Raw genomic sequence first — 26,034 nt, 5'->3', positions numbered from 1 at the left:
TTGTGATATGGAACCTTGTAGTACAATTTCAGAAAGATCCATACACTTACACACAAGTTATTGTCCTGAAACTAGAAAAATGCTTGTTTTTTGCCCCTTTTTGGCCCCTAATTCCTAAAATATTGAGGCAATTACCCCCATTATCAATCCCAGCCTTTCCTTTGTGGTATGGTACCTTGCAGTACAATTTCAGAGAGATCCATACACTTGAACACAAGTTATTGTCTGGAAACTAGAAAAATGCTTATTTTTGGCCCCTTTTTGGCCCCCAATTCCTAAACGTTTCGGCAATTACCCCCAAACTCAATTCCAGCTTTCCCTTTGTGATATGGAACCTTGTAGTACAATTTCAGAAAGATCCATACACTTGCACACAAGTTATTGTCATGAAACTAGAAAAATGCTTGTTTTTTGCCCCTCTTTTTGGCCCCTAATTCCTAAAATTTTGAGGAAATTACCCCCAAAATCAATCCCAGCATTCCTTTTGTGATATGGAACCTTGTGGTACAATGTCAGAGAGATCCATACACTAACACACAAGTTATGTCTGGAAGTTACAAAAATGCTTATTTTTGGCCCCTTTTTGGGCCCTTTTTCCTTTACTGTTGGTACCATAACCCCCAAAATCAATCCCAACCTTCCTTTTGTGATATTGAACCTTGTGGTAAAATTTCATAGAGATCCATTCACTTAAACTAAAGTTAGAGTGCGAAAACCAATGTGTCTTCGGACGACGCCGAACGACGCCTGACGAAGACGACAACGACGACGACAACGACGACGACAACGACGACGCCAACGTCATACCAATATACGACCACAAAAATTTTTTTGCGGTCGTATAAAAATATGCTATTAAGGCGAAGTATACGTAATTGCACGCCTCTAGCGGAATTCGGGAAATAAAACGTGCGTCGTTAGCTACGCGAGTTGTCCCCCTAACTCCACGAAATGAAAGATGGACGCACAACCGAGAAATAACTGTGGGCAATTTATTAGAAACAAGTATGCATGTGCAGTTACAAAACTCACGGCGACTGTTTTATTTGATTTGGAAACCACTGGTCTTGGTCAGTTTTATTCTAATACCTTTTATGCACATAATGCACCAACGCTCCGACCCTATATCATAGATTTCAGATTAATACACCAAAAAATACTTTTTTAAATTTCAATCACTGCCGCAAAATGTCTTTATTATGAAATAATGAGATTTAGTATAATTGCCAACGAGACCAGTGACTATAAACTTATGTGGGGACAGACCATGGATGTAAATAGGTTCAAGTTACATGTACTTCGTACGGTAATTTGAGAAAACCAACGACCTTATTTTAACTACAAATATGAATAAATATGGAAGACTGAATTCAAAACTATATAACAAGTTTTCTGCTTGGGACGGGCACCTGAAAACTGGCGTGAAAAAGGGGGGGGGGGGGGGGGGGGGGGTAATTGTGAGAACTCAACCCTCCCCTTAACGTCACAACATAACACAAAACACATGGACAAACTGTAACAAATCTGATTGGTTCATAGCATAAAAACAAATAAACAAAAGACAAGTCAGTTAAAAATCCAAGTTCGAGTTAGACTAATACTAGTAAATAACAGTTAAAAGTATATATCCGACGGATTCCAATTACTAGTATGTTAATATGTAGATAAACGAAATCGTTGGTTTAAAACAATAAATGTGTATGCACCTTTATTATTACAGGCATATCTTGTGACATTACACAGATCGCTGCTGTATTTGGGACGAAAAAATTCAGCCAATACGTTATGCCGCTACAGCCTATTACCACAGGAGCGTCAAAGGTAACAGGTTTAACAAGAATAGGGAATGTACTTTACAGGAATGGTATATCAGTACCACACCAAAACAGAGAAGAATGTTTGATAGAGTTAATCACTTGGCTACCAGAAAATGCTGTGTTGTTTGGCCATAACGTTAAATCTTTTGATTTAAAAATTATCATTAAAGCTCTGACGGATGAAAACTTGGTTAATGATTTCAAAGTCAAGTGCAGCGGATTCGTAGATACATTACATGTGTTTCGAGCTGCATACCCCGAAAGAAAGTCAGAGAGAAAAAGCTTCAAGCAGGAATAACTGGTAAAGGATTTCCTCGGCGAAAACTTCCCTTACGATGCACATAACGCATTGGGAGATGTCTTGGCTTTACAGGAACTATTCAGAAAGGCGGGATTTTCTCTTGTGCGTGTACAACCCCATAGTTTTTCTATTGATTTTGCTTATCAGGTTTTGATAAATGTTGAAATGTCCAATGAAATGTCCAATAGAAACTATGAATCTTTGAAAGTGCTGCCGATCTCAGCGGGTATGACTAAAAAAATGGCTAGATCCGGACTTAACATTCAGCATTTAAAACTGGCTTTTAGACGAGGAGGAGTAGATGGTGTATACAATGTCATGTCAGAAGAAATTAACGGGAAGGTCAGAGTAACAAAGAACAAAAAGATTTTAGTTGCTGCTGCACAGTTTATAAAAGACGAAATAGAAAATCAGGAGACTGTCGTATGAGTTAAATATATACATTTTATTTGGTTCGTCCATCTGTCTGTCAGTTCAATAATTTATTTAACACAAACCACTTCAAAAGGATGAGCAGGCATTGGATAATCTGTTGTGTAACAAATTAACTAAATATGCTGATGGCCATATAAACTTTTGTTGAAATTTTATATTTTGTTTCAGAAATAAAACTTAGTACAGTGTACACATGTATTAGGTACAAAAGTTTGAAAATACTTTTTGTGAACGCAGATTCTCAAAATATGAGTATGACTCTGGTCAATTTTTAATTGCTGATGTATTTCATATTAAGATTTGCATTTGTTAAATGAATCGGGGTGCATTAATAAACCATTTTGTTTTAGAATCTCTGGTTCTAATATACAACTCTGTCCAGGAATTTCAACGTAAAACAATAAATAGGTGTACTGTTTTACATTTTGTCAAGCCAGGGACTTTTATGGCTTTCTATACATTTTTTTCCTTATTGTTGAAGGCCAATTGCAAACGGCGCACCCTATATACAGTGACTTGCAACAACGTCCTTGGGTCTTCGTTTGATATTAGTGTCCTTGGAAACCATACTTATACATTTCATTCTTTTGGCTTGAATTTGGTTATAAAGTATTGTTCCTTTATGGATCTTCTAATGTCACATTCTACATTAATTTTATAGAACGGGAAAATTTAAAAAAAAACCTCTACCGCAACGATCTAGATGTTCCCTAAGAGGGATTTTCCTATATTGCGGCTGTCTGATGTGTTGTCGATGAATGCGTGTTCTTTCCACTAAACTATTACCGGTTTGTCCGATGTAAATTTCTTTTCAGCCGCAGCATTCAATGCAGTAAATCAAATTTTCACTTTTACACGTCATGTTGGTATTGGCATATATCATTTGTTCGTTTTTCATACGTTTAACATTGACATCTTATTTCTTTCAAAAACTATGAAATCCTTAAACAAAACTTTTAACTAATATGGAAGAATGGACGAAAATACGGACAGAAACAAGGACAAGAAAACATAATGGCTTCCAAACTATGGCAACATGTTATATTAACTCTTACGGATATTGGAATTCTGATGAAATACTTCGACAAGTATGATCTATTTAAAAATATCTGTCATCGGCTTTAGCCTTTCCAGAGATGGGATTCAATGTGTTATTCGTCCCGAATATGCATGAAATATTTCCCACTGGACTTTAAGCAATCAATCAATCATACTAAACTACCAGTAACCAAACTCTTAACCCACCTTAACATGTTTAGCCTGATCAGTGAAAGAGAGGCGAAACATACTTAATGGACATTCAAACTCATGTCGAGAATAAACTGACAATGACATGGCAAAAAAAGAAAAAGACCAAAAGACAAACAACAGTACATAAAACATAACATAGAAAACTGAACTGCGAAATCTGGCTCTAAAACCCTAATTTGGCATTCTCTTATTGAATATGTGTACTATAAAGTAAAATTTAAAGGTGGTGTACCTTAAATTAAACTTTTAACTAATATGAACGAATGAACGAAAAAGTGGACAGAAGCAAGGACAAGAAACCATAATGGCTTCCTAATGTTCACTACTCTGTTTCAAAATAACAAGCTTTTTAAAAGACTGTTATAAATTCATTATTGAAAGTATAACAATAAAGAAACTAAAAAAGCAGTAAAAATTGAAGGGTCTGTGTGCTTGTTTTCAAGATATTAGCCATTGAAAATTGGCGGGAAGTGATTCTCTCTAGATTTTTCATACGTTTAACATTGACACCTTATTTCTTTCAAAAACTATGAAAAAATAACAAGGATTTTATAAGATTTTCAAGTATGGCTTTTTAAACTATATGCAATAAAATTATAAAAAGAAAAGTAGGGGTTTGCGGGCAAAATTTTTAATGGCACTACATGGATAAAACCAGAGGATTCCGAATATTTGGCAAAAATTCAAAACCAAGAGGAGCGAACATCCTTAAGTCAAAGTTTAACCTGATCAGTGAACTGCGAAATCTGAGTCTAAAACCCTATATTGGCATTCTTTCCTAAAGAACCTCATATTGAATAAATATGTGCACTATAAAGTAAAATTTAAAGGTGATGTGCCTTAAATAAAACTTTGAACTAAGATGGACGAAGAAACGGACAGAAGCAAGGACAAGAAAACATAATGCCTTCCCAATTAGCTATGGTAACATGGTATATTAACTCTTACGCGGATATTGGAATTCTGATGAAATACTTTCGACAAGTATGATCTATTTAAAAATATCTGCAACGTTTTTGTGTCATCGGCTTTAGCCTTTCTAGAGATGGAATTGGACCAGAAAACAAAATGCCTTCCCAACTATGGTAACATGTTATATTAAACTCTTACGGAAAATGGAATTCTGATGAAATGATTTCGACAATAATCATCCATTCAAAAAATTCTGCTGAGTTTTTGTCTTATTGGCTTTAGTCTTTCTAGAGATGGAATTGGACCAGAAAACAAAATGCCTTCCCAATTATGGTAACATGTTATATTAAACTCTTATGGATAATGAAATTCTGATGAAATACTGAATAATATTTCCAAGGGATATGACTCCTTTAAAAAAGTCGATCGTCCACAATTTTAAAACTTGTCCGAGATATTGCTGGTATTAACCTATTGTATAAGTTTTATAAAAATCTGGCAAGAATTGTACCCGTGAGAGCGCTAACAAGACCGGACGGACGGATGCCCGGTATTTCCATGTCTCCCGCAATGCGTTACGCGGGGGACAACAAAAACTATTGTGTATTTAAAAGAACGAAAACAAACAAAATTATTTGATGTTTGCAACAACTGTACAGGGTTAAAATCAGATATCCACAGTTAGGTCAGGAACTCCCACACATAGACCCGGAAGGCGTCGGTTGTGGGGGCTTGGATGGCACTTTCAGGTAGTTGGTTCTAGTCAACAATTGTTCTAGGGATGAAACTGTATTTATAGGCATATGTTGATGTGCTGACTCTGGAAAACCTGTCTCTATGATATTGTCTGGTTGTTACGAATTGTCTCTTGATGTAATCTGGAATGACTAATGCTTTTCCCTGCAAGATGGGCCTGGCTCCATTTCTTCGTGTTACTAGGGTTAGCCAGCCAAGTGTCTGTAGGATGTTCCTAATTCCCGGGCATTAGTTGTTGTTACAAATCGGACAGCTCTTCGTTGTACCATTTCGAATTGGTAAATGTGGCACTTTTTGTATGGTCCCATACTGCAGATGCATACTCGAATGTGTTGTTCCAGATATAAATTCAAAAACACATAAAAGGTAAAGAGTGGCAAATGCCACGTGATGACAGAACTTTTTTTAAAGGATTTAAACACAGACAGGTGATCAGTGGCGTAGCTTGAACCTTATTTTTAGTGAGGCAAACGATTTGATACTTAGGAGTTAAAGCCTGGCACAGTTCAAGGACCGCGATGCGGACAGGAAATGGACGGTTATGGCAAACCGACGTCGCAAAAAAAAATATTGAAGCATTTACGAATGCAAATTCGATTTTTATACAGGTTTGATTGTTGTTTGGCTTACATCAAGGGACACATATTTCATGCAATTCACGACAAAAAAAAAATAACCATATTCAATGATATAGGTTCTGCCGAGTGTGTCGACCAGTATATGAGCACGAATTTCGACTGCAACCAGAAAAGGAGAGTATGTTAGATATATACAGAGATTTTTCTTAAAAAAAGGCCTCATATGGACCCCTGACAGATGTGTTTCAAGGGTTCTGTAGCGCGAAGGGAGCATTGCAATCTCTAAACTGTTGAATAGGGTATATAGAAGGCTCAACCCTTCAACAGCCGACAAGGGCTTTTCTGTCGCACATGATTATCTTAGCCTGCCATTTTTAAATATGATTTTTCATACCTTTACATAAATTTTAATTTCGTTGCACTTATGATAAGAATCATGATTTCCATCTTTAAATTCAAAGTGCTGTTTTCTCTCTCCCTCTCTCTCTCTCTCTCTTTCTTTGTGCGGAGGGTCTTAATTGACCACACTTACAAGTACAAAATTTTCGTCTTAACCCCCCCACCCCCCTCAGATTTGCAGACTTTTATCATAAAATAATAGTAAATAGTATTTCCAATGTGCATTACATCATGTAATACATTTGAATGAAACTATTGATTAAAATTTTATTCTCTGTATTCAATGCAAAAAAGTGACTGACCAAAACAAAAATAGCTGACACAATCTAGGCCACCCATAAATTACTTGTGTACAGATTCGGTGATATTTAAGTTAAAAATCAACTATCATGTCTTGTTACTATAAGTTTGTTAGATGCGTGGGTGCATATTATATGACTGGTTGAACAAGAATCCTGGCTCATATAAATCAAGGAAAATGTCGGCGGAAGAGTAGAACTATTGTTTCCATGGGAATTTCAAGTGTCTGTTCAAATCCACATCTATTAAACGTGATCAAAAAACAAAAATCAAGCATCATGTCAGTTTCACAGTTCTGACCTCTTGTTTGAATCACTTTTGTTACAAGGTTTACATACAAGAAATCTGTAGCTACTTTGGTCATTTCAGAAAATATAACTGATTTTAGTTTTTAAGTTAATTGAGGAATGCTTGTTTAAAGGACAGAGAAGTCAAATGTTTTGAAATATCTTCACTCTCAACTCTATACTTTGGAATACACGTTACATATTTATTCCATCTTTATCTTCTCTATTTTTTTATAACAAAATTTGGTGAGGCAGTATTCTCATTGCCTCAAGGGAATCTACGCCTCCGGTGATTAAAGATGTTCTAAAATAGATTTTGCAGGAGTATACGAACTGAATCAATCGTGATATTTTTTCATGAAATTTTATAGTTGATAGAAATAAAAACTTTTAATTTATTGGTTAATAGAAATAAAAATTTTTAATTTCTTGTGTATCAGCTGATACGTCAAAACTAGAAGTGGAAATTCGTTTTAAGAAGATCAATGTAACCTAAAGCTATTCATATAACAAAAATGTCAACAGAATTAGCTTTTGATTATATCTACAAAAGTTCTTTTTTCCATGCGCACATTTGTGAACATCATAAATAATGATATGAACCTTGCATTTGAAACATACTAGTGCAAACAATGAACCTTTTACAAAGACAAAAATCTACTTCTTCGAGGCAATTGTGACACGGACAATACAACTGTCTTAAACCATCTATATACAAGACTGAACAGTATATACAATTCAATTAACTATTCTTATAATAAAGCCAGATAAACTTGCTGTACTTTGAAGGCTTTCGATGATAAAAAAAAAATCAGTATTTCATTATAGAATTAAACAAATATCTAAAGCACCAGAGGTGATTTGACGCAAATTGAGACGAAACTATTATGTCTTGATGTTTTACACGAATTTAAGCACATACAGTTCATTACTTTAAATGTACGATTCATAATCATACTTTTCTGATTTCCAGTAAATATCTGACTTAAAATATAAAATTGAGAATGGAAACGGGGAATGTGTCAAAAAGACAACAACCCAACCAAAGGGCAGAAAACAGCCCAAGGCCACCAAAGGGTCTCCAACACAGCAAGAAAATAACCTTTCAGAATCAATGGTTATTGTTAGCAAATCGTTATGCCTGCTTGATATAGATGAAGTTATGAAGTTAATAAAATTTACAAAAAAAGATCTTTTCATACACAAGAATTGCGGACAGTTCAGCTGGATGGCTTTATCAGCTACCACACAGAGAGCCGTAATCATTGAAAAATTTTTAACGTTATTGTCTATGGGGAATTATGACCACCAGCTAAATAAACGAATACTATGTCTATCTTATAAATCTCATATAAAATTAATAAATTATAGAGATCTCACCATTTTTTTAGCTTTGAAATGGTGTAATAAAATCCACTTTATCTTGATATTTACTGTTGTCCCTATCATGTTGAACGTCGGGTTCTCTTTTGTTTGAGATATGTTAAATTACGAGGTATACATATTTTATAAAAAATCATATTAAATTCATTTTTTTATTGTAAATCAAATTAACAAATTATACAGTATTGGCAGATAATTTTCCTATCAAATGGTATAAGAATCGTCATTTTAAAATAATGTTTACTGTTGTCCCTAAGCATTTGAAAGTGAAACTTCATTATTTATGAATACGACGTATATTCATTCAACTAAGATTGACCGTATTCAAAGACAAATTGGTCTTGTTATTTAGTTGAATTCTCATTTTTATGATGTGAACTTCTTTTCTAATTACATCCATCATTTTAAATATCTAGTAAGGTTTTAAACAATATATTAATTTCTATTATACCAAAGAGTTCTTTAAACATCAAAATTTTAAAAGTAGTGTGGTTTTGTTGACATCTTGAAGAAAAATATGCAAACAGTTTTTTTTTCTTTTTTTTTTTTTAAAGGCTCTGTCTATTAAATCTTATTTTGATTTGAGTAATTATTATTATTATCAAATATTTGAATACACAATTGCATGATTGTATTATTGAAAAAAAAATGTCTACGAAATCTGAAAAACTAAATTGAAATAGAAAAGATGACAACGTGCAATTTTTAATGTTCTTCAAAACATACAAAATTTTATACAAGTTTTGTATAATGAAAAGGTATAGGGAATATTATTCTTGTCATTATAAGAAATTATCAAAGAAGTAAATGAAAGTATTTTAAATGTATACAGTAAGATATCATAGCATCAAAATCATTGTTAGGATATGATATCTTTATGTTCTCCTTCATAGATTAATCTTATTGTTTAGTACAAGGATTTGTATAGTACTATACAAATCCTTGCTTAGTATGTTCATAAAATGTCGTTTAATTATACAAATGACGAAAAACATCGAAATGCTGTTTAAGAAAAGCTCCATATAATTATCGATCTCAGCTAACATATAAACACGAATGTGTCAATATTTACATAGTATATTGTATAAGCGTCCCATGGTGCCACGGCAAATCCTTTCCGGTGCTGACATAACTCTAGAACGGTTACAGTGACGACACCAAAATTCAAACTTGATCTGTGTTTTGTGGTAGAAAGCATTGTGTATAAGTTTCGTAACATTTGGTTGAGGCAAACTTAAGTTAGAGAACGGAAACCAAAAATTTTGTAATTTTTCCATTTATAAAGGGGCATAACTCTAGAACGGTTAAAGTCACTCTACAAAAATTTAAGGTTGATCTGTATTTTGTGGTAATAAGCATTGTGTATAAGTTTCATAACATTTGGTTGTGGCAAACTTAAGTTAGAGAACGGAAACTAAAATTTTGTAATTTTTCCATTTATAAAGGGGCATAACTCTAGAACGGTTAGAGTGCTGCTAACAAAATTCAAACTTGATCTGTATTTTGTGGCATTAAGCATTGTGTATAAGTTTCATAACATTTGGTTGAGGCAAACTTAAGTTAGAGAACAGAAACTAAAAATTGTGTAATTTTTCCATTTATAAAGTGGCATAACTCTAGAACGGTTAGAGTGACCCAACCAAAATTCAGACTTGATCTGTTTTTGGTGGTAATAAGCATTGTGTATAACTTTCATAACAATTGATCTGTGTTTTGTGGTGATTAGCATTGTATAAGTTTCATAACATTTGGTTGAAGCAAACTCAAGTTAGAGAACGGAAACCAATTTTGGGACGTACAGACGAACAGACGGACAAGGGTAAAACTTAATGTCCCCTCCTCTACGGCAGGGGCATAAAAACGATGAACTGTACTTTACTACTGATAAAAAAAAACAGAGAGAGAGTAGAACGACTCGTAGTTCACACTGACAAGCTAGAAAGAGTTATGTAGCTCTGTCATAATGAAAGTGGCAGTCATTTTGGGCATTCATAAGACCTTAAATAAAATCTCGGCCAGGTAATGGTGATGATCACATTTTGTATGAATTCAATATTCCAGTTTACATGCCATGTTTTAATAGTGAAAAAAACCCGTGCTAATTTTAACTTCAATTTAGATAAAGAACTGAAGCTATGTATACATTTTGTAGGCCTATGCGATATCGTGTCAGAGTAAAATATACGAATTACTCTTTTTTAGAATGGAAGGATGTCATTTTGTTATTATGTATTTCATAAAAGACTATAATGTTATGTCGCTTTTCAAAAGTGTAGATAGGCAAACAGGGCTGTAGATCCGTCTTTATATGCAGGTTTTATGTACATATTCGATATATACTTATACTGCCTTTTCTATGAAGGACACTTTTTCATATGAAATAGTGTCCTTTCTTTGAATACCACTTTTTCACATCTGAGGACACGATTTCATAGGTAAATATCGTCCGGACGATATTTCATAATAGCATTATGTCCGTGGTCACAATTTGCCGGTGGACATAATTTCATGGCAGACAATATTTAATCCTACAATATCACACAATCAATATGCGTCCTTGACATCACATATGTTTTCAACATCTACAGTTTCTCAAGACATAAGACAATCTATGTATGTGTTTTAATCATGTCTGTAAACAGCATCCTGACAAGAGGTGCTGAAGCAGATGACTTTTTAGAGACATTTCTGCGATTACTCCCTGTTGTTTAGGTTTCTTTGGTTGGGTTTATATTGCTCAATCTTAAGTTTACGGTGTTGTTTTGGAAGACTACTATTTAGGTTTTCTGGGAGTTCTTAAGCATAGTGTTGTCTGCCTTTCTCCAACTTTTTGATTACTCCTCCTGTATCTTTTTTTGTAAAGATACAGCTAATTATTGCATTATAATAACAAAAAAAAAGCAAATGTAAAAGTATTACGCACCTCGAGAACTAGTAACAAATTGCAAAAGGATCATATAAAATTGTGAATAGAAACGGGACCGTTTCGTTCCCGTTTTAAAGAGACAACAACACGACCAATGAACAGAAAACAGTCCAAGGTACAAGGGAGATTACTGCTTGTGATAATGTCTACCAATCTGTTTATTACTGTAAGGATAACAGGTACAAGGTAGATAACTGCTTGTGATAATGTATACAAATGTGTTTACTACTGTAAAGATAACAGGTACAAGGTAGATAACTGCTTGTCATAATGTATACCAATGTGTTTACTACTGTAAAGATAACAGGTACAAGAGAGATACCGGGGTAACTGCTTGTGATAATGTCTACCAATGTGTTTACTACTGTAAAAATAACAGTTACAAGAGAGATAACTGCTTGTGATAATGTCTACCAATGTGTTTACTACTGTAAAGATAACAGGTTCAAGAGAGCTAACTGCTTGTGATAATGTCTACCAATGTATTTACTACTGTAAATATAACAGGTACAAGAGAGATAACTGCTTGTGGTAATGTATAACAAGAGGCTCTCAAGAGCCTGTGTCGCTCACCTGATTCTACTTTGGTTTTGGAAATCATGTTAAAATAGATTAAAATCATAACAGATACCCTAATAACGAGTGAGGCCAAATTTGGTTTAATATTGGCCCTGTAATTTAATAAAAAAAATCCTGGTGGCCATCTTGAACAGTAAATCAGCAACAAAGATGCAACACTTCATCAGCACCTCATAAGAAATTTTTATGCCATGTTTGGTTTTTTTCCATTCAGGGCACCTCTAGAAGAAGCATTTGTATGTATTTCCAATAGGGTCTCATGTTAAAGGAAGTCCCCGCTGGCGGCTATCGTGGATGAATGATCAGCTTCAAAGTAACAACACGTAGTCAGCACCTCATAAGGAACATTCATGCCATGTTTGGTTTCAATCAATTCAGTGGTTCTCTAAAAGAAGACATTTGTATGTATTGTCCATAGGGTCCTTTGTAAAACACTGTCCCCAGCTGGTGGCCATCTTGGATACTGGATCGGCTTCAAAGTAACAACACTTGGTCAGCACTTCATAAGGAACATTCATGCTATGTTTGGTTTCATTCCATTCAGTGGTTCTCTAAAAGTAGACATTCGTATGTATTTCCAATAGGGTCCTATGTTAAACCAAAACCCCTGCTGGCGGCAATCTTGGGTGATGGATCGACTTCAAAGTAACAAAACTTGGTCAGCACCTCATAAGGAACATTCATGCCATGTTTGGTTTCATTCCATTCAGTGGTTCTTTAAAAGAAGACATTTGTATGTATTTCCAATAGGGTCCTATATTAAACTAAGTCCCCCGCTGGCGGCCATCTTGGATGATGGATCGGCATTAAAGTAACAACATTTGGTCAGCACCTCATAAGGAACATTCATGCCATGTTTGGTTTCATTCCATTCAGTGGTTCTTTAATAGAAGACATTTGTATGTATTTCCCATAGGGTCCTATATTAAACTAAGTCCCCCGCTGGCGGCCATCTTGGATGATGGATCGGCATTAAAGTAACAACATTTGGTCAGCACCTCATAAGGAACATTCATGCCATGTTTGGTTTCATTCCATTCAGTGGTTCTTTAATAGAAGACATTTGTATGTATTTCCCATAGGGTCCTATATTAAACTAAGTCCCCCGCTGGCGGCCATCTTGGATGATGGATCGGCATTAAAGTAACAACATTTGGTCAGCACCTCATAAGGAACATTCATGCCATGTTTGGTTTCATTCCATTCAGTGGTTCTTTAATAGAAGACATTTGTATGTATTTCCCATAGGGTCCTATATTAAACTAAGTCCCCCGCTGGCGGCCATCTTGGATACTGGATCGGCTTCAAAGTAACAACACTTGGTCAGCACTTCATAAGGAACATTTCATGCTATGTTTGGTTACATTCCATTCAGTAGTTCTCTAAAAGTAGACATTCGTATGTATTTCCAATAGGGTCCTTTGTTAAACTAAGTCCCCCGCTGGTGGCCATCTTGGGTGATGGATCGGCTTCTAAGTAACAACACTTGGTAAGCACTTCATAAGGAACATTCATGCTACGTTTGGTTTCATTCCATTCAGTGGTTCTCTAAAAGTAGACATTCGTATGTATTTCCAATAGGGTCCTATGTTAAACTAAAACCCCTGCTGGCGGCAATCTTGGGTGATGGATCGACTTCAAAGTAACAAAACTTGGTCAGCACCTCATAAGGAACATTCATGCCATGTTTGGTTTCATTCCATTTAGTGGTTCTTTAATAGAAGACATTTGTATGTATTTCCCATAGGTTCCTAAGTACCCCGCTAGCGGCCATCTTGGATAATGGATCGGCTTCAAAGTAACAACACTTGGTCAGCACCTCATAAGGAACATTCATGCCATGTTTGGTTTCATTCCATTCAGTGGTTCTTTAATAGAAGACATTTGTATGTATTTCCCATAGGGTCCTATATTAAACTAAGTCCCCCGCTGGCGGCCATCTTGGATACTGGATCGGCTTCAAAGTAACAACACTTGGTCAGCACTTCATAAGGAACATTTCATGCTATGTTTGGTTTCATTCCTGATAATACCATTACCATGAAACATAAAATACTTACTGAAGGTTTCATTGAAAATCAACATACAATATGCAGTGTTTGGTACTGGAATGTGTCTACTGATATGGAGGACAAGCAACCTCCAAGGGAACAATCTGCCAATCATTATATACAAGATTTTAATTATCTATTTTTTAATTATTATTTTATTTATAAAATAATATAATACTACACATCTTTTGACAAAGAAAACCTTACACAATATTGACTATTTGTTTACATTGTATTCTATGTTTGATGCCTACAATAATTTGCTTATTTCGTTTCAAACATTAGCTTCCAAGTATTTCTGATGAGCTTTTTTTCCAGAAACATAAGCCATGCCAACTAAAATTGGTGTTTAATAAGTTAACTATCATATTTATCTGACAAACATAATCTTCATATGAGTAAAACAACCTGTTGTTTTCACTAATAGAAATATGTAAACAGGTTATTCTCTAATAAGTCACTTAAAGTCCAAAGTTTCTCCTAGTTTTAGGACAACCTCCAACAACTGTGGGTCATCTGCCCAGTTAACTCCACTACCTAGCACAAGTCCCTGCAAGGTATGTCTTGCTATCACAATTTTCTGCATTATAATATCAAACTCTTTCAAGGATCTGCAATATCAAAAGTATAGATGAATATTTCATGACAATTTGCTAAAGACTACACAGTAATATCAAGGGGCTCTATGATTTGTATGTGCTGCAATGTTGTCCGACATGTATGTCTACCTTATATTAATCCTTTATATGTTAATTCATATGATGTATATATTAAAATCAATCACTTCATTAAAATGTTATTTACATAGCTCTTCTTATCTTCATTGTACAAGGACATAAATCATTACATGTAAGTCTATTATAAAGTTTTATTTTTCCAAATGCTGTTATTCATACTTCAACCAATCTCCACTGTAAAGCAGACAGCTCCTACTTTCAGAGCTCTCTTCATTAATTCATCATATGCAAATTTCACTTACTGCATAGTCTCTGGGTCTCTGATAATTTGTTGTTTTGCTTCATTTTTTCCTTTTATTTCTAACATTATTCTTCTACTTTCTGTTCTTTTCTCTGTAAAAAAAATAGATCTGTCTTATCACAAGCACCTTTTCATCCCCTCATTATTTGATATTAACAAAAACAAGAGTGCACACGCTGAAATGTCTCGCCTTCTTTACTAATCATTGATATTATGTTGATAGTTCTAAATATAAAGCTTTACTACAACTATCACATAAACCTAACATGATCCAAGAAAATGAGGTCAAACCGTCAAGGTCATATAAACCAAACAAGAAATACATGTACACCTTACAATCATTCAATACAATATAGTTGACCTATTGCTTATAGTTTCTAAGATACAGACTTAACCAAGAAAACTAAACATTGACTAATGAACCATGAAAATGAGGTCAAGGTCAGATGAACCATGCCAGGCAGACATCTACAGCTTGCAATCCTTCCATTCAACAAATATAGTTGATCTATTGCTTATAGTAATAGAAAAACAGACCAAAACACAAAAACTTAACACTGAGCTATGAACCGTGAAAATGAGGTCAAGGTCAAATAAAACTGGCCAGACTGACATGTACATCATAAAATATTTCCATACACCAAATATAGTTGACCTATTGCAAATAGTATTAGAAAAAAAGACCAGAACTCAAAAATTTAACATTGACCACTGAACCATGAAAATGAGGTCAAGGTCAGAAGACACCTGCCAGCTAGACATGTACACCTTACAATCATTCCATACACCAAATATAGTAGACCTATTGCATACAGTATAAGAAAAACAGACCAAAACACAAAAACTTAACTATAACCACTGAACCATGAAAATGAGGTCAAGGTCAGATGACACCTGCCAGTTGGACATATACTGAATATGCTAGACCTATTGCTTCTAGTATCTGGGATATGGACTTGACCACCAAAACTTAACCTTGTTCACTGATCCATGAAATGAGGTCGAGGTCAAGTGAAAACTGTCTGACGGGCATGAGGACCTTGCAAGGTACGCACATACCAAATATAGTTATCCTATTACTCATTATAAGAGAGAAATTTTAAAACATTACAAAAAATAATAACTTTTTTTTCAAGTTAGTCACTGAACCATGAAAATGAGGTCATGAACAATGGACATGTGACAGACGGAAGCTTCGTAACATGAGGCATCTATATACAAAGCATGAAGCATCCAGGTCTTCCACCTTCTAAAATACAAAGCTTTTAAGAAGTTAGCTAACGCCGCCGCCAGATCACTATCCCTATGTCGAGCTTTCTGCGACAAAAGTTGCAGGCTCGACAAAAATCAATACTCAGGGGCTAATACATATGTGATATGAATATTCCAAGTATCATCAACCAGAATGTGACTGCCAAGCTGATGTGAATTTAAATAACACTGTACAGCAACATATTATGAAATTAAGTACTATTAGATCAAATATAAAATCATTTCTCAAAACCGATACTTAGTAATATGAACTAAATGATAGTGATGGTGGCAAAATGAAAAACAAAGAAAGCTGCTGTTTACCATCCACATCACAAGTGGGCGGTAGAATAGATTTCAGTACCATCACGTTTATGATGATGCAATCACAGAGAATTTTAACGAGGGAAAATTTCACGTTTTCATGTTTTAAATTTCCAGCTGTTCAGTATTCAATATCAATAATCCATGCAACAATTTAAATGTAATTGCTTGACCCACAATTCTCCATTATCAAAATTCAAGTAGAATTTGACAAATTTTGACAAATTTTATCATTTGACTTGAGAATGAAGGAAATCCATGGAAATACAACATTATTGACCCTTCATTTTCGTTTTGTTTGTTTTAAACTTAATAAACTTGAAGTAAGTGTTTAAAACTTGCATAGATGTGCACAAGTTGTAAGTGCCTTGATTATATAAGAAATGAATTTGCCACTTTTTTTTTATAAGAGGCAATATTCTAAACGTAATTAACAAAATTAATAGCAGAAATTTACATGAGATAATTATATTTTTTAAGGCCAATAATAACAAATGAAGTAACAATTTTACAGATTTTCGCCAATTTGTCTATTTTATTCTTTATCATGTATATTAACATATATATTTTATATTGTTTAAATGGATTAAAATATAAATGTATTTCACTGCTTCTTTTAAGAACAGTCATTAAAACAAGCTCACAAATCAATTATATATCAACCCAACTTACTAAGAACTGGTAGAGTTGTATATTACGAGAACACTGAAATCAGTTTATATTTACATGAGATCTAACACATGTGAAAAAACAAAAATTTCTAAGGGTTCCGCGGAACCCAGTGTCTCACCTACTTTTGCTGTTAGTCGCAGGCTCAACAATCAAAGCAATGTAAGCCCTATAGGCAGTTAACCAAAAACCAAGGCAAACGTAATTATGAAAACTGTGGCAGTGTTGCTTCATTTTTTTTTAAAGATTTGAAAGAACAAACATTAAACATTCGTATATTGTACATGTATGTTTATTAAATGAATTGATTATTAAGGCAAATTAATTAATATTTTATCAAGGTTTTCAAAAGCAATGCATATATCAATGTATATTTTTAATGATGAGTTTACAGTGGTACAAGTTCGCAATGATTGCAGTTGTTCTAGTTGGTAGTTAAAGTTGTTACCAGTTGACTTTTAGTGGTACAAGTTGACGTAGTACGAGTTTGTAATAGTATGAATGGACTTGCTTCCCTGGCAGGAACAATGCGCTTGGGTTCTACAGTACAAAAGTTATGAGACACAAATCAGCCAAAGGTTTACTACTACAGAGATCAAAGGTGAGGTCTGATTGACCTGCCCATAGTAAATGTAAATGACCCTTATCTTCACCAAGTCCATGATGTCACTCCATCCCAAGTTTGGAATAAAATGACAGGTGATTATAAATCAATTGGTCATACATTCTTGGGCTTTACACTGCTTGAAAGATTTATATGTTTTCTTTAAAATGAGCCATAAATGAAAATTTTTATAGGCCCAGAAATAATTCAAAAAATAAGTAAAGTAAATTCAATTAACCTAGGCTTATTTTTGCATCAATTAAATTTTATTATAAACAAGAAATAATTGTAACAGGATGCTGTTACGAAGTCTTCCCAAACAGAGCTCCCATAATTCGTCATTCCCATGGTCGCCTGACATTGGGCAAAGTCCAGTACAAATTGGTTAGGTCTAGTAAAGTGATATGCATATGTGACCCCTAGGAGATTGACCCTGTATGTCATTCAAATCTTCTTGAAATGACGAACAGGAATAAATATGGTTTAGGGTTGGATATGTCACCGTTTACAAGTTCTCAAAAGGGGGGAGGGGGGTAGGGTTGATCCCCCGGGGACTTACCCTTTATTTCATTTGATTTAGTTTATTGTTCCATACAAGAATATATATGGTTTTGGGGTGGGGATCTCAACCGTTTACAAGTTTTCAAAAATAAGGGTGGTGGGGTGACCCCTGTGGACTCCCCTATATTTCATTTTATTTGTTTTATTGTCCCATAAATGAATATATATGGTTTAGGGAAGGGGATCTCGACCATTTACAAGTTTTCAAAAATAAGGGGGGTGGGGGTGACCCCAGGGACACCCCTATATCTAATTTGATTTGTTATCTTGTCCCATAAAATAATATATATGGTTTAGGGGTGGGGATTTCAACCGTTTACAAGTTTTCAAAAAGAAGGGAGTGGGGGTGACCCCTATGAAATCCCCCTATATTTCATTTGATTTTTTTTATTGTCCCATACTAGAATATATATGGTGCAGGGTTTGGGATCTTGACCGTTTACAAGTTTACAAAAAGAAAGGGGTGGGGGTGACTACAGGGACTCTCTCTATATTACATTTGATTTGTTATCTTGTCCCATACATGAATATATACTGTTTAGGGGTGGGGATCTCTACCGTTTACAAGTTTTCAAAAAACAATGGGGGGGGGGGGGGAATGAGGGTGACCCCTGTGGACTCCCCATCTTTCATTTGATTTGTTTTACTGTTCCATACAAGAATATATATGCAGTAGGGGTGGGGAACTCGACCGTTTACAAGTTCTCAAACAGAAGGGGATGGGGTGACGCTGGGGATTCCCCCAAATTTTCATTTGATTTGTTTTATTGTCCCATACAAGTATATATATGGTTTAGGGGTGGGGATCGCGACCATTTACAAGATAAAAGCACATTTTCAAATTGAAGGGGGTGGGATGCCCCCCAGGGACTCACCCAATATTTTATTTGATTTGTTCCATTGTCCTGTTATTATTACTGAAGACCGTGTGTGTCTATCACTTACTGTTTTCAAGTACTAGTAATAGTCATTTGAAAATTGAAAAAACATAAAATCCCATAGGGTTTTATAGTAAACCCCTCCCTTCTTAAGGCCCCTCAAAATACCCCTAAATAGACCCCAAGGCACAAACGAAAGATTGATGGCTCTGCTAGACATGTTAGTCTAACATTTAATGAAACCCTAAGTAAATCTGACAAGCAGTCCGAGTTGTCTTCTTAGACGGCGCGAGTGGGGGCCGAGTGGACTCGGTCCGACTTGTCTAGGGGACGAGTTGTCCACATTTCTTAAAACATCCCATCAACGTCGATTTTCATCTTTGTCATTCATAAAACAACAACAACTTTATTTGGCAAGTTCAGCGATGTCACTGATGAACGGAATAATTTAAAAAAAGAAAGGAATTTAAATGTGCATACATTTAATTGAAATTAATTGATTAATCACAATCTTCTTAAACGAAAAGAAGATCATGATAAACAAAACTTACTTTATAACATCAGAATACTTACTAGCCTACGTTTCGTGTAAGTTAAAATTACCACCAACTTAGACTACTATGTATAACTTTATTTCCTCTATCATAGAGATTTGGTGTACACATGAACAATATTTCTGCGCCGTTTGCCATTTGGGAAATGTAAACGACTTGTAATTAGAGATTTTTGGCGATGAAATATTTCATACAATTGTTCTTTGACATCTTAGCCAAAAGCACATGGGATAATAAACTACGTACGGATTTCTATTGAGCACTAATTCCTATGTGCAACTTCAAAAATTTTGGGTGGTTCGACGATGATTTAAGGTTTTTCTGGTCATATTTTTTGTATTCCAGAATTGAAAGTATGAAAAAAGTGCCTAATTAGTTATTAATAACATATTAGCCAGCTAGATAATAACAATAGCACTTTTTACACCATTCAGTTGGAAGAACACAAATCTAGGGTGGTAGCATAAGGCAGCTTAACTGCCTAAAAATGGGGGAAAAATTATTAAAATATTTTCCCTAGATACTATCTTTTGATTGTAAGAAGCTTCTGTCCAAGTTTGGTAAAAATCCAGGATGGTTTATGAATCTAATAAATGTTTTAAAAACTTTAACTTCAGACTGTATGTAATGTTAACTGGAAGAAAAACTAAGTCCATTTATAAGTAATATACGGATAAGAAAATAAATTTTTACAAAATTTCCTTCTAAATACTAGCTTTTGATCATAAACAAGCTTCTGTCCAAGTTTGGTACAAATCCAGGATAGTTTAAGAAAGTTATTAAAATTTTTAAAACATTAACCGCAGAGTGAATGTAATGTTAACTGGCAGAAAAACTAAGTCCATTTATAAGTAAAATACGGATAAACAGGATTTTTTTTTTTACAAAATTTTACTTCTGGATACTATCTTATGATCATAAACAAGCTTCTGTCTAAGTTTGGTAGAAATCCAGGATAGTTTAAGAAAGTTATTAAAATTTCAAAAACTTAAACCACAGAGTGAATATTTGTGGACGCTGCCAACGACGACGGAATGAAGGATCGCTATATCTCGCTTTTGCGACAAAAGTCGCAGGCTCGACAATAATAATGGAACAAGGGAAAGCACACACATCACTTGGCAGACCAAGACCCATGTGTCTCAGGATTGCTTCTTGGAATTTTGATCGACTTATACATAAAGTAATTAATTACCAAAATTGTCTTTCTTCAGAGTATCAAGTTTACTTCTTAGTTCAGTTGTTCTCTAGAAAAGAAATATTCATCTTGGTTATTCTAGATTTCATTTCTTTCTACATATAAGAAAATGATTGTCATTTTGACTGACAAAAAAGAAGTATATATAGCCTAAAATTAATTGAAAATTAAAATATCACTAATATTAAGCATTAAAACTAGACAAAGTATAGGATGATTGAGCAATACATAATTAATACTGCTGCTTGGCCTGTAAAAATCGTCATTTCAGGCTAATAGAATCTAACTAAAATTTTCATGAAATTCAGCTTCCAACCTGTAGATTCAAATGTTTATCGTGAAGACTGTTAAACCTGTTAACTTGATGCATCAATAATATTCATAATAACTTGTTAATTTCAGAAAAAGTGAGTTGTCTACCTTTAATAACTATAAATGAAAGAGATCTTTATTGAAATCAGTTGAGAACGTTATTCTGTTTTGGTTCATCTACTTTTTTACACAAATAGTAAGAGGCCTAGAACTATTTATTTTTATTTAGATAAGACTTTCTATTCTAACTATGTCATGTAAAATTCAAATGTAATTCTCCAATACTTCGTACCTTTAAGGCTTTCATTATTTCTGTGACAAGTCGACACTGCTTCTCTAACAACTCAGCAATGTATCTGCCAATAAATAATTATATATAAACATAACAAATGTCCTAGCTAGAATCTGAAGGCAGAGGGACAGTATCATGTAACAAACTGTTGACACAGAGATATGTGTGGTCTGTTGGTAGAAAATTCAGAAAAAGACAATCTGATTGACAGCTATAATGTTTCTTTTTTCAAAGTTGCCAGATCATGACAAAGAGGGCAGCGTGTCAAAATGATCTTCAAACTAACATGTACTGAAAAAAATTGAAAACAACACGTTTAATAATTTCATGCGTCCGAAGCGCTTTTCTGGATTTACTTTCATCAGGAACGCTCAAAGCCAAACATTTGAAATCCGAGGGATGTATAAGTAACGAAACAGTTGAAGAGCTATATGACAACTACTGAGCTGATGATACCCTCGGGAACTGATAGTCCACCAGCAGAGGTATCGACCCAGTGATGTAAAAAATTGAAAACAACACGTTTAATAATTCCATGCGTCCGAAGCGCTTTTCTGGATTTACTTTCATCAGGAACGCTGAAAGCCAAACATTTGAAATCCGAGGGATGTATAAGTAACGAAACAGTTGAAGAGCTATATGACAAAAATACATAAAACAAATAGCCAAATTCATCTAAGGTCAACTTTGCCTGAGGTAGTTGAAACCTAAGTTTCTTTATTATTTCAAAATTAAGTAATGCAACAATATAGAAATATCATTGTCTTTTATAAGTAGTACCTATAACATTAACTTATTAAGAGCAAGAACAAGACACACAACAAGTTCCTGTCCTAGCAGAAAATATACAAGAAGTTTAAGAAGATTTCAACATTGATATCAATATTTTGTAAAAAGATGTATCTGTAGTTGAAAATGCAAATGTTATAAATATTTTGGGGCTACATAAAAAGTGATTTTGAAATCTATTATAAAAATACAATTTGAAATCTATTATAAAAATACAATTTGAAGAGTAAAAAGAAATGTTTATGGTAACATAAAATAAAAGATAGATTACTTTTTTTTCAAAATTAAGCATCTGACAATGACTACTGTCACAAGCTGTATTAAGGTTGTATGGGGTATAAACAAAAGATGGCAGACTTTTTCAAACTATACCAAAATGCATTTAATTTCATAACATGTTTTAAAATATGATACAAATGCTAGGTCACAGAGTTTATTTTTAGCAACATGTTGTGAAACATTAACACATTTTATAAGGATTTTACAGGAAACATGAGAGGATCTTTTTAAAAATTTTTTTTTTTTAAATCAAAAAAATAAATGGAACAACATACCTTTTTTCTTGCTTTAACATAAAACAGAAAGGCCTGATACGAATGATTCCGACAACAAAGGTAGGTGTGTAATACATTATGGTTAGATAAAAAAATTTAGATTGATGGCTTAACAAAGGGAGTTCCCAGTGAAATTTTTATATTTGTATTGCATTTATAGGGGTTAAAAGGGGGACATTCAGTTAAGAGGTGATTTTTCACAACAATTTTCAATACAATTCTGATCAATAATTGAAAATAGAAACTTTATTTTTACCCCCTTTATTTTTGCTTTGGAATATGTGGTTTAAGAGAGTTTCTACTCAAAACTGTGTCCTAATTGTTAGAAATTTATAGGCCTATAAAGATGAAAGGAGAAATGAGGTTTAGAACCTAGCAGTTAAATCAGTATATTTTCTATTTGGAGGCATATATCAAAATTCTGAGACACAGTTATATAGCTTGTGTATGGTCAATTTACTGGATGAAAAGAAATTTTTACTATCTATTGACCTGAAACTAAGTGAAAGTGCTATTTTCGTCCTAGTTGGTAGAGGACTTTTTTTTAGCAGTTAATGAACTTTTATTTTTTATTTGATTATCAGTCAGGGGAATTACTTAAATGAGTGATTTCTTAAAACTAACACAATTTGCAACTTAGATAAGAAATATTTCAGTAATTCTCCTGACTGATTTTACCAATACAAACTGTATCTATATTCTATAGATAGAGAATGGAAATGTTTTAGCTTAAAAATGAGTTAAAACTGAGAATGGAAATGGTAATATGTCAAAGAGACAACAACCTGACCAAAGAGCAGACAACAGCCGAAGGCCACCAATGGGTCTTCAACGCAGCGAGAAAATCCTGCACCCGTAGGTGGTCCTCAGCTGGCCCCTAAATAAAATTGTGTACTAGTTCAGTGAAAATGGACGTCACACTAAACTCCAAAACATATAAATGAACTAAAATTAAAAAAACATACAAGACTAACAAAGGCCAGAGGCTCCTGACTTGGGACAGGCGCATAAAATGCGGCGGTGTTAAACATGTTTTGTGAGATCTCAAGTATCCCCCTATACCTAACCTTTTAAATATCTATTATGAGTATGCATGAAATATAATTATGGGTCGTGATTTCACAAGACTTCAATATATGAATGCCTTGAATGAGGGTATTTTTTAAATTCCAATGCACTTCTGCACCCAAAATCCAACGTTGACAACCTGTGTGGAAGATTCTAACCTCATATTAAATACTTACTTTAACTTCTCTTTATTTTCATCATTAATATTCTCTTCTTCAAATATTTCTCTGACCAAAAAATTCCCAAGCTGTATTCTATGAAAAACATTTCAAACTTTGTAAATACTATGTACTACACATATACCAAATTTATTTTTTTTTAGAAATTTGATTAATAGATATTTCCACTATAGTGCAATGTAAAATCATGTAATAGTCTATTTGCCAATCCCATAACTGACCATATTTTGTGAGTTGTTACTTTTAGGAGGGACATACATTTTCATTGACAAATAAAGAGCTTAGTAGTGGAAAAAGTAAATTTATCTGTGGAAAAAATGTATAATATTTTAGTTTTTCAAATCTTTTAATTACCATTACAATTAATCATCTGTTAAGCTATTGTAATCTATTGATGACTAGTTTTTTTTTTTTATAAATTATTGGTTAAACACTAAATATCTCTATCAATATCATGCTCTGCTGTCCGTTGAAATTCCTTAAACGTGTCTAGTCCATCTTCCCATACTCCCCCATATATTGTCCACAAAGTAGAGATATGCAAAAGGCAATTATATTTTTTCAAATTTTTCAAACAGTCCCATATTCTTTCCGATATTGCCAAGTAAGTAGAAGCATAGTTAATGAAGTAAATATATATAAACGAGACAGCAATCAAATGACACTAAAAAAACCTAGAGGACATCAAGAGTTTAACTTACCATCTTTATCTTAAAAGTTTTATATGATATGTCCAGTTCTAAACTGCCCAGTCTAGAGAAATTGTTGTAAATCTCACAGATATTATCATTTGAACTAATTTAAAACCATTTCTTTAAAAGGAAGGGACAGGAAAGACCCCTAAATGCCAACCATAAATATTCCAATTCTTCTTGACATGAGATGCAAGATAATTTCAGGTTAAAGGATTAGATCTCAACCATTTTAATAATATAAACTGGGACAGGGTTGACAAATGGGGACATTCCAAATACATTCTTATTGACACGAGTTACAAAAAATACTGTTAAATTAAGAAATCGAATACAATGTCTCCTGCTGACCTCTAGAAAAAAAAGATTTCATAAAGGCAAGCTTAACCAAGGTAAAACATGACGGCCATGACAGCTACTTTAAGAAAGATTTTGGCAAATTAGATAGGTCTTATTTCTACCCCTGTTGTTTCGAAGGGAGGAGAAAGAAAGTGTATACATTGTACAAGGAATAGTATCTACAACATATTTTGTTAAGACTATAAAACTCTGGACAGATTTCAGCATATGGTTAGCAAACTTCAGTTACATAAACAAAATGATGCTATTTTTCTTTGATATAGTCAAAAGAATATCTACTGTACTGGAATGCAGTGTTCTATATATAGACATACCTCTTAATTATGACTTCTTTTCTGTCTTTATCAAAATGTTGTTTTCTTAAATCTTCACCTAACTCTGTCAATCTGTAAAATTGTACAAATTTAGTACAATGCGTATCTTTAAGCAATTGTAATGTGTAGAAACATAAATATAACAGTTTCACAAAATTCATATTTTTAATGACAAACAAAAAACATACCTTTTCCATACTTTTGCATGAAAATTCCCAATACAACCTCAGCTTCTCTAATTAGAAACAATGCAATACCTAGCAGGGTTGATCTATCACATTATCCAAAGTCTTGCTTGTTGTGCATGCAAGTTAAAAATATAAGTTTAATGTGAGTGATTTGATTTTTTATTTCTAAAGTAGAAGTGGGGAATAAGATGACTTTCAACAAGGTTTGTGACTATATGAATAGCTTAAAACAAGAGCTCTTGCACTTTTGAATTTGAAAATTATTTATGTGCATATATAAAATAATTCCTTGAA

General features: G+C 33.8%; 1 protein-coding gene across 4 annotated transcripts in view; it reads right to left on the bottom strand.

Moving 5' to 3' along the window:
* Positions 1-14,101: 14,101 nt before the first annotated feature.
* The window catches only part of LOC127734618 (centromere protein H-like), a 116,598-nt gene continuing 104,665 nt past the window's right edge, over positions 14,102-26,034 (bottom strand). For all 4 annotated transcript variants that reach the window (XM_052244595.1, XM_052244593.1, XM_052244594.1 and 1 more), the window contains exons 4-9: positions 25,553-25,624; positions 24,184-24,261; positions 21,597-21,660; positions 20,990-21,041; positions 14,955-15,045; positions 14,102-14,586 (exon numbers count right to left, since the gene is read on the bottom strand). In XM_052244595.1, the coding sequence (XP_052100555.1) occupies positions 14,433-14,586; positions 14,955-15,045; positions 20,990-21,041; positions 21,597-21,660; positions 24,184-24,261; positions 25,553-25,624 (511 nt within the window). In that variant the 3' untranslated portion in view covers positions 14,102-14,432. The remainder of the gene's footprint in view (positions 14,587-14,954; positions 15,046-20,989; positions 21,042-21,596; positions 21,661-24,183; positions 24,262-25,552; positions 25,625-26,034) is intronic.

This window comes from Mytilus californianus, unplaced genomic scaffold, assembly GCF_021869535.1.
Source record: "Mytilus californianus isolate M0D057914Y unplaced genomic scaffold, xbMytCali1.0.p SCAF_3, whole genome shotgun sequence".
Classification (NCBI taxonomy): domain Eukaryota; kingdom Metazoa; phylum Mollusca; class Bivalvia; order Mytilida; family Mytilidae; genus Mytilus; species Mytilus californianus.
This window is presented reverse-complemented; position numbering and strand designations above follow the sequence as displayed.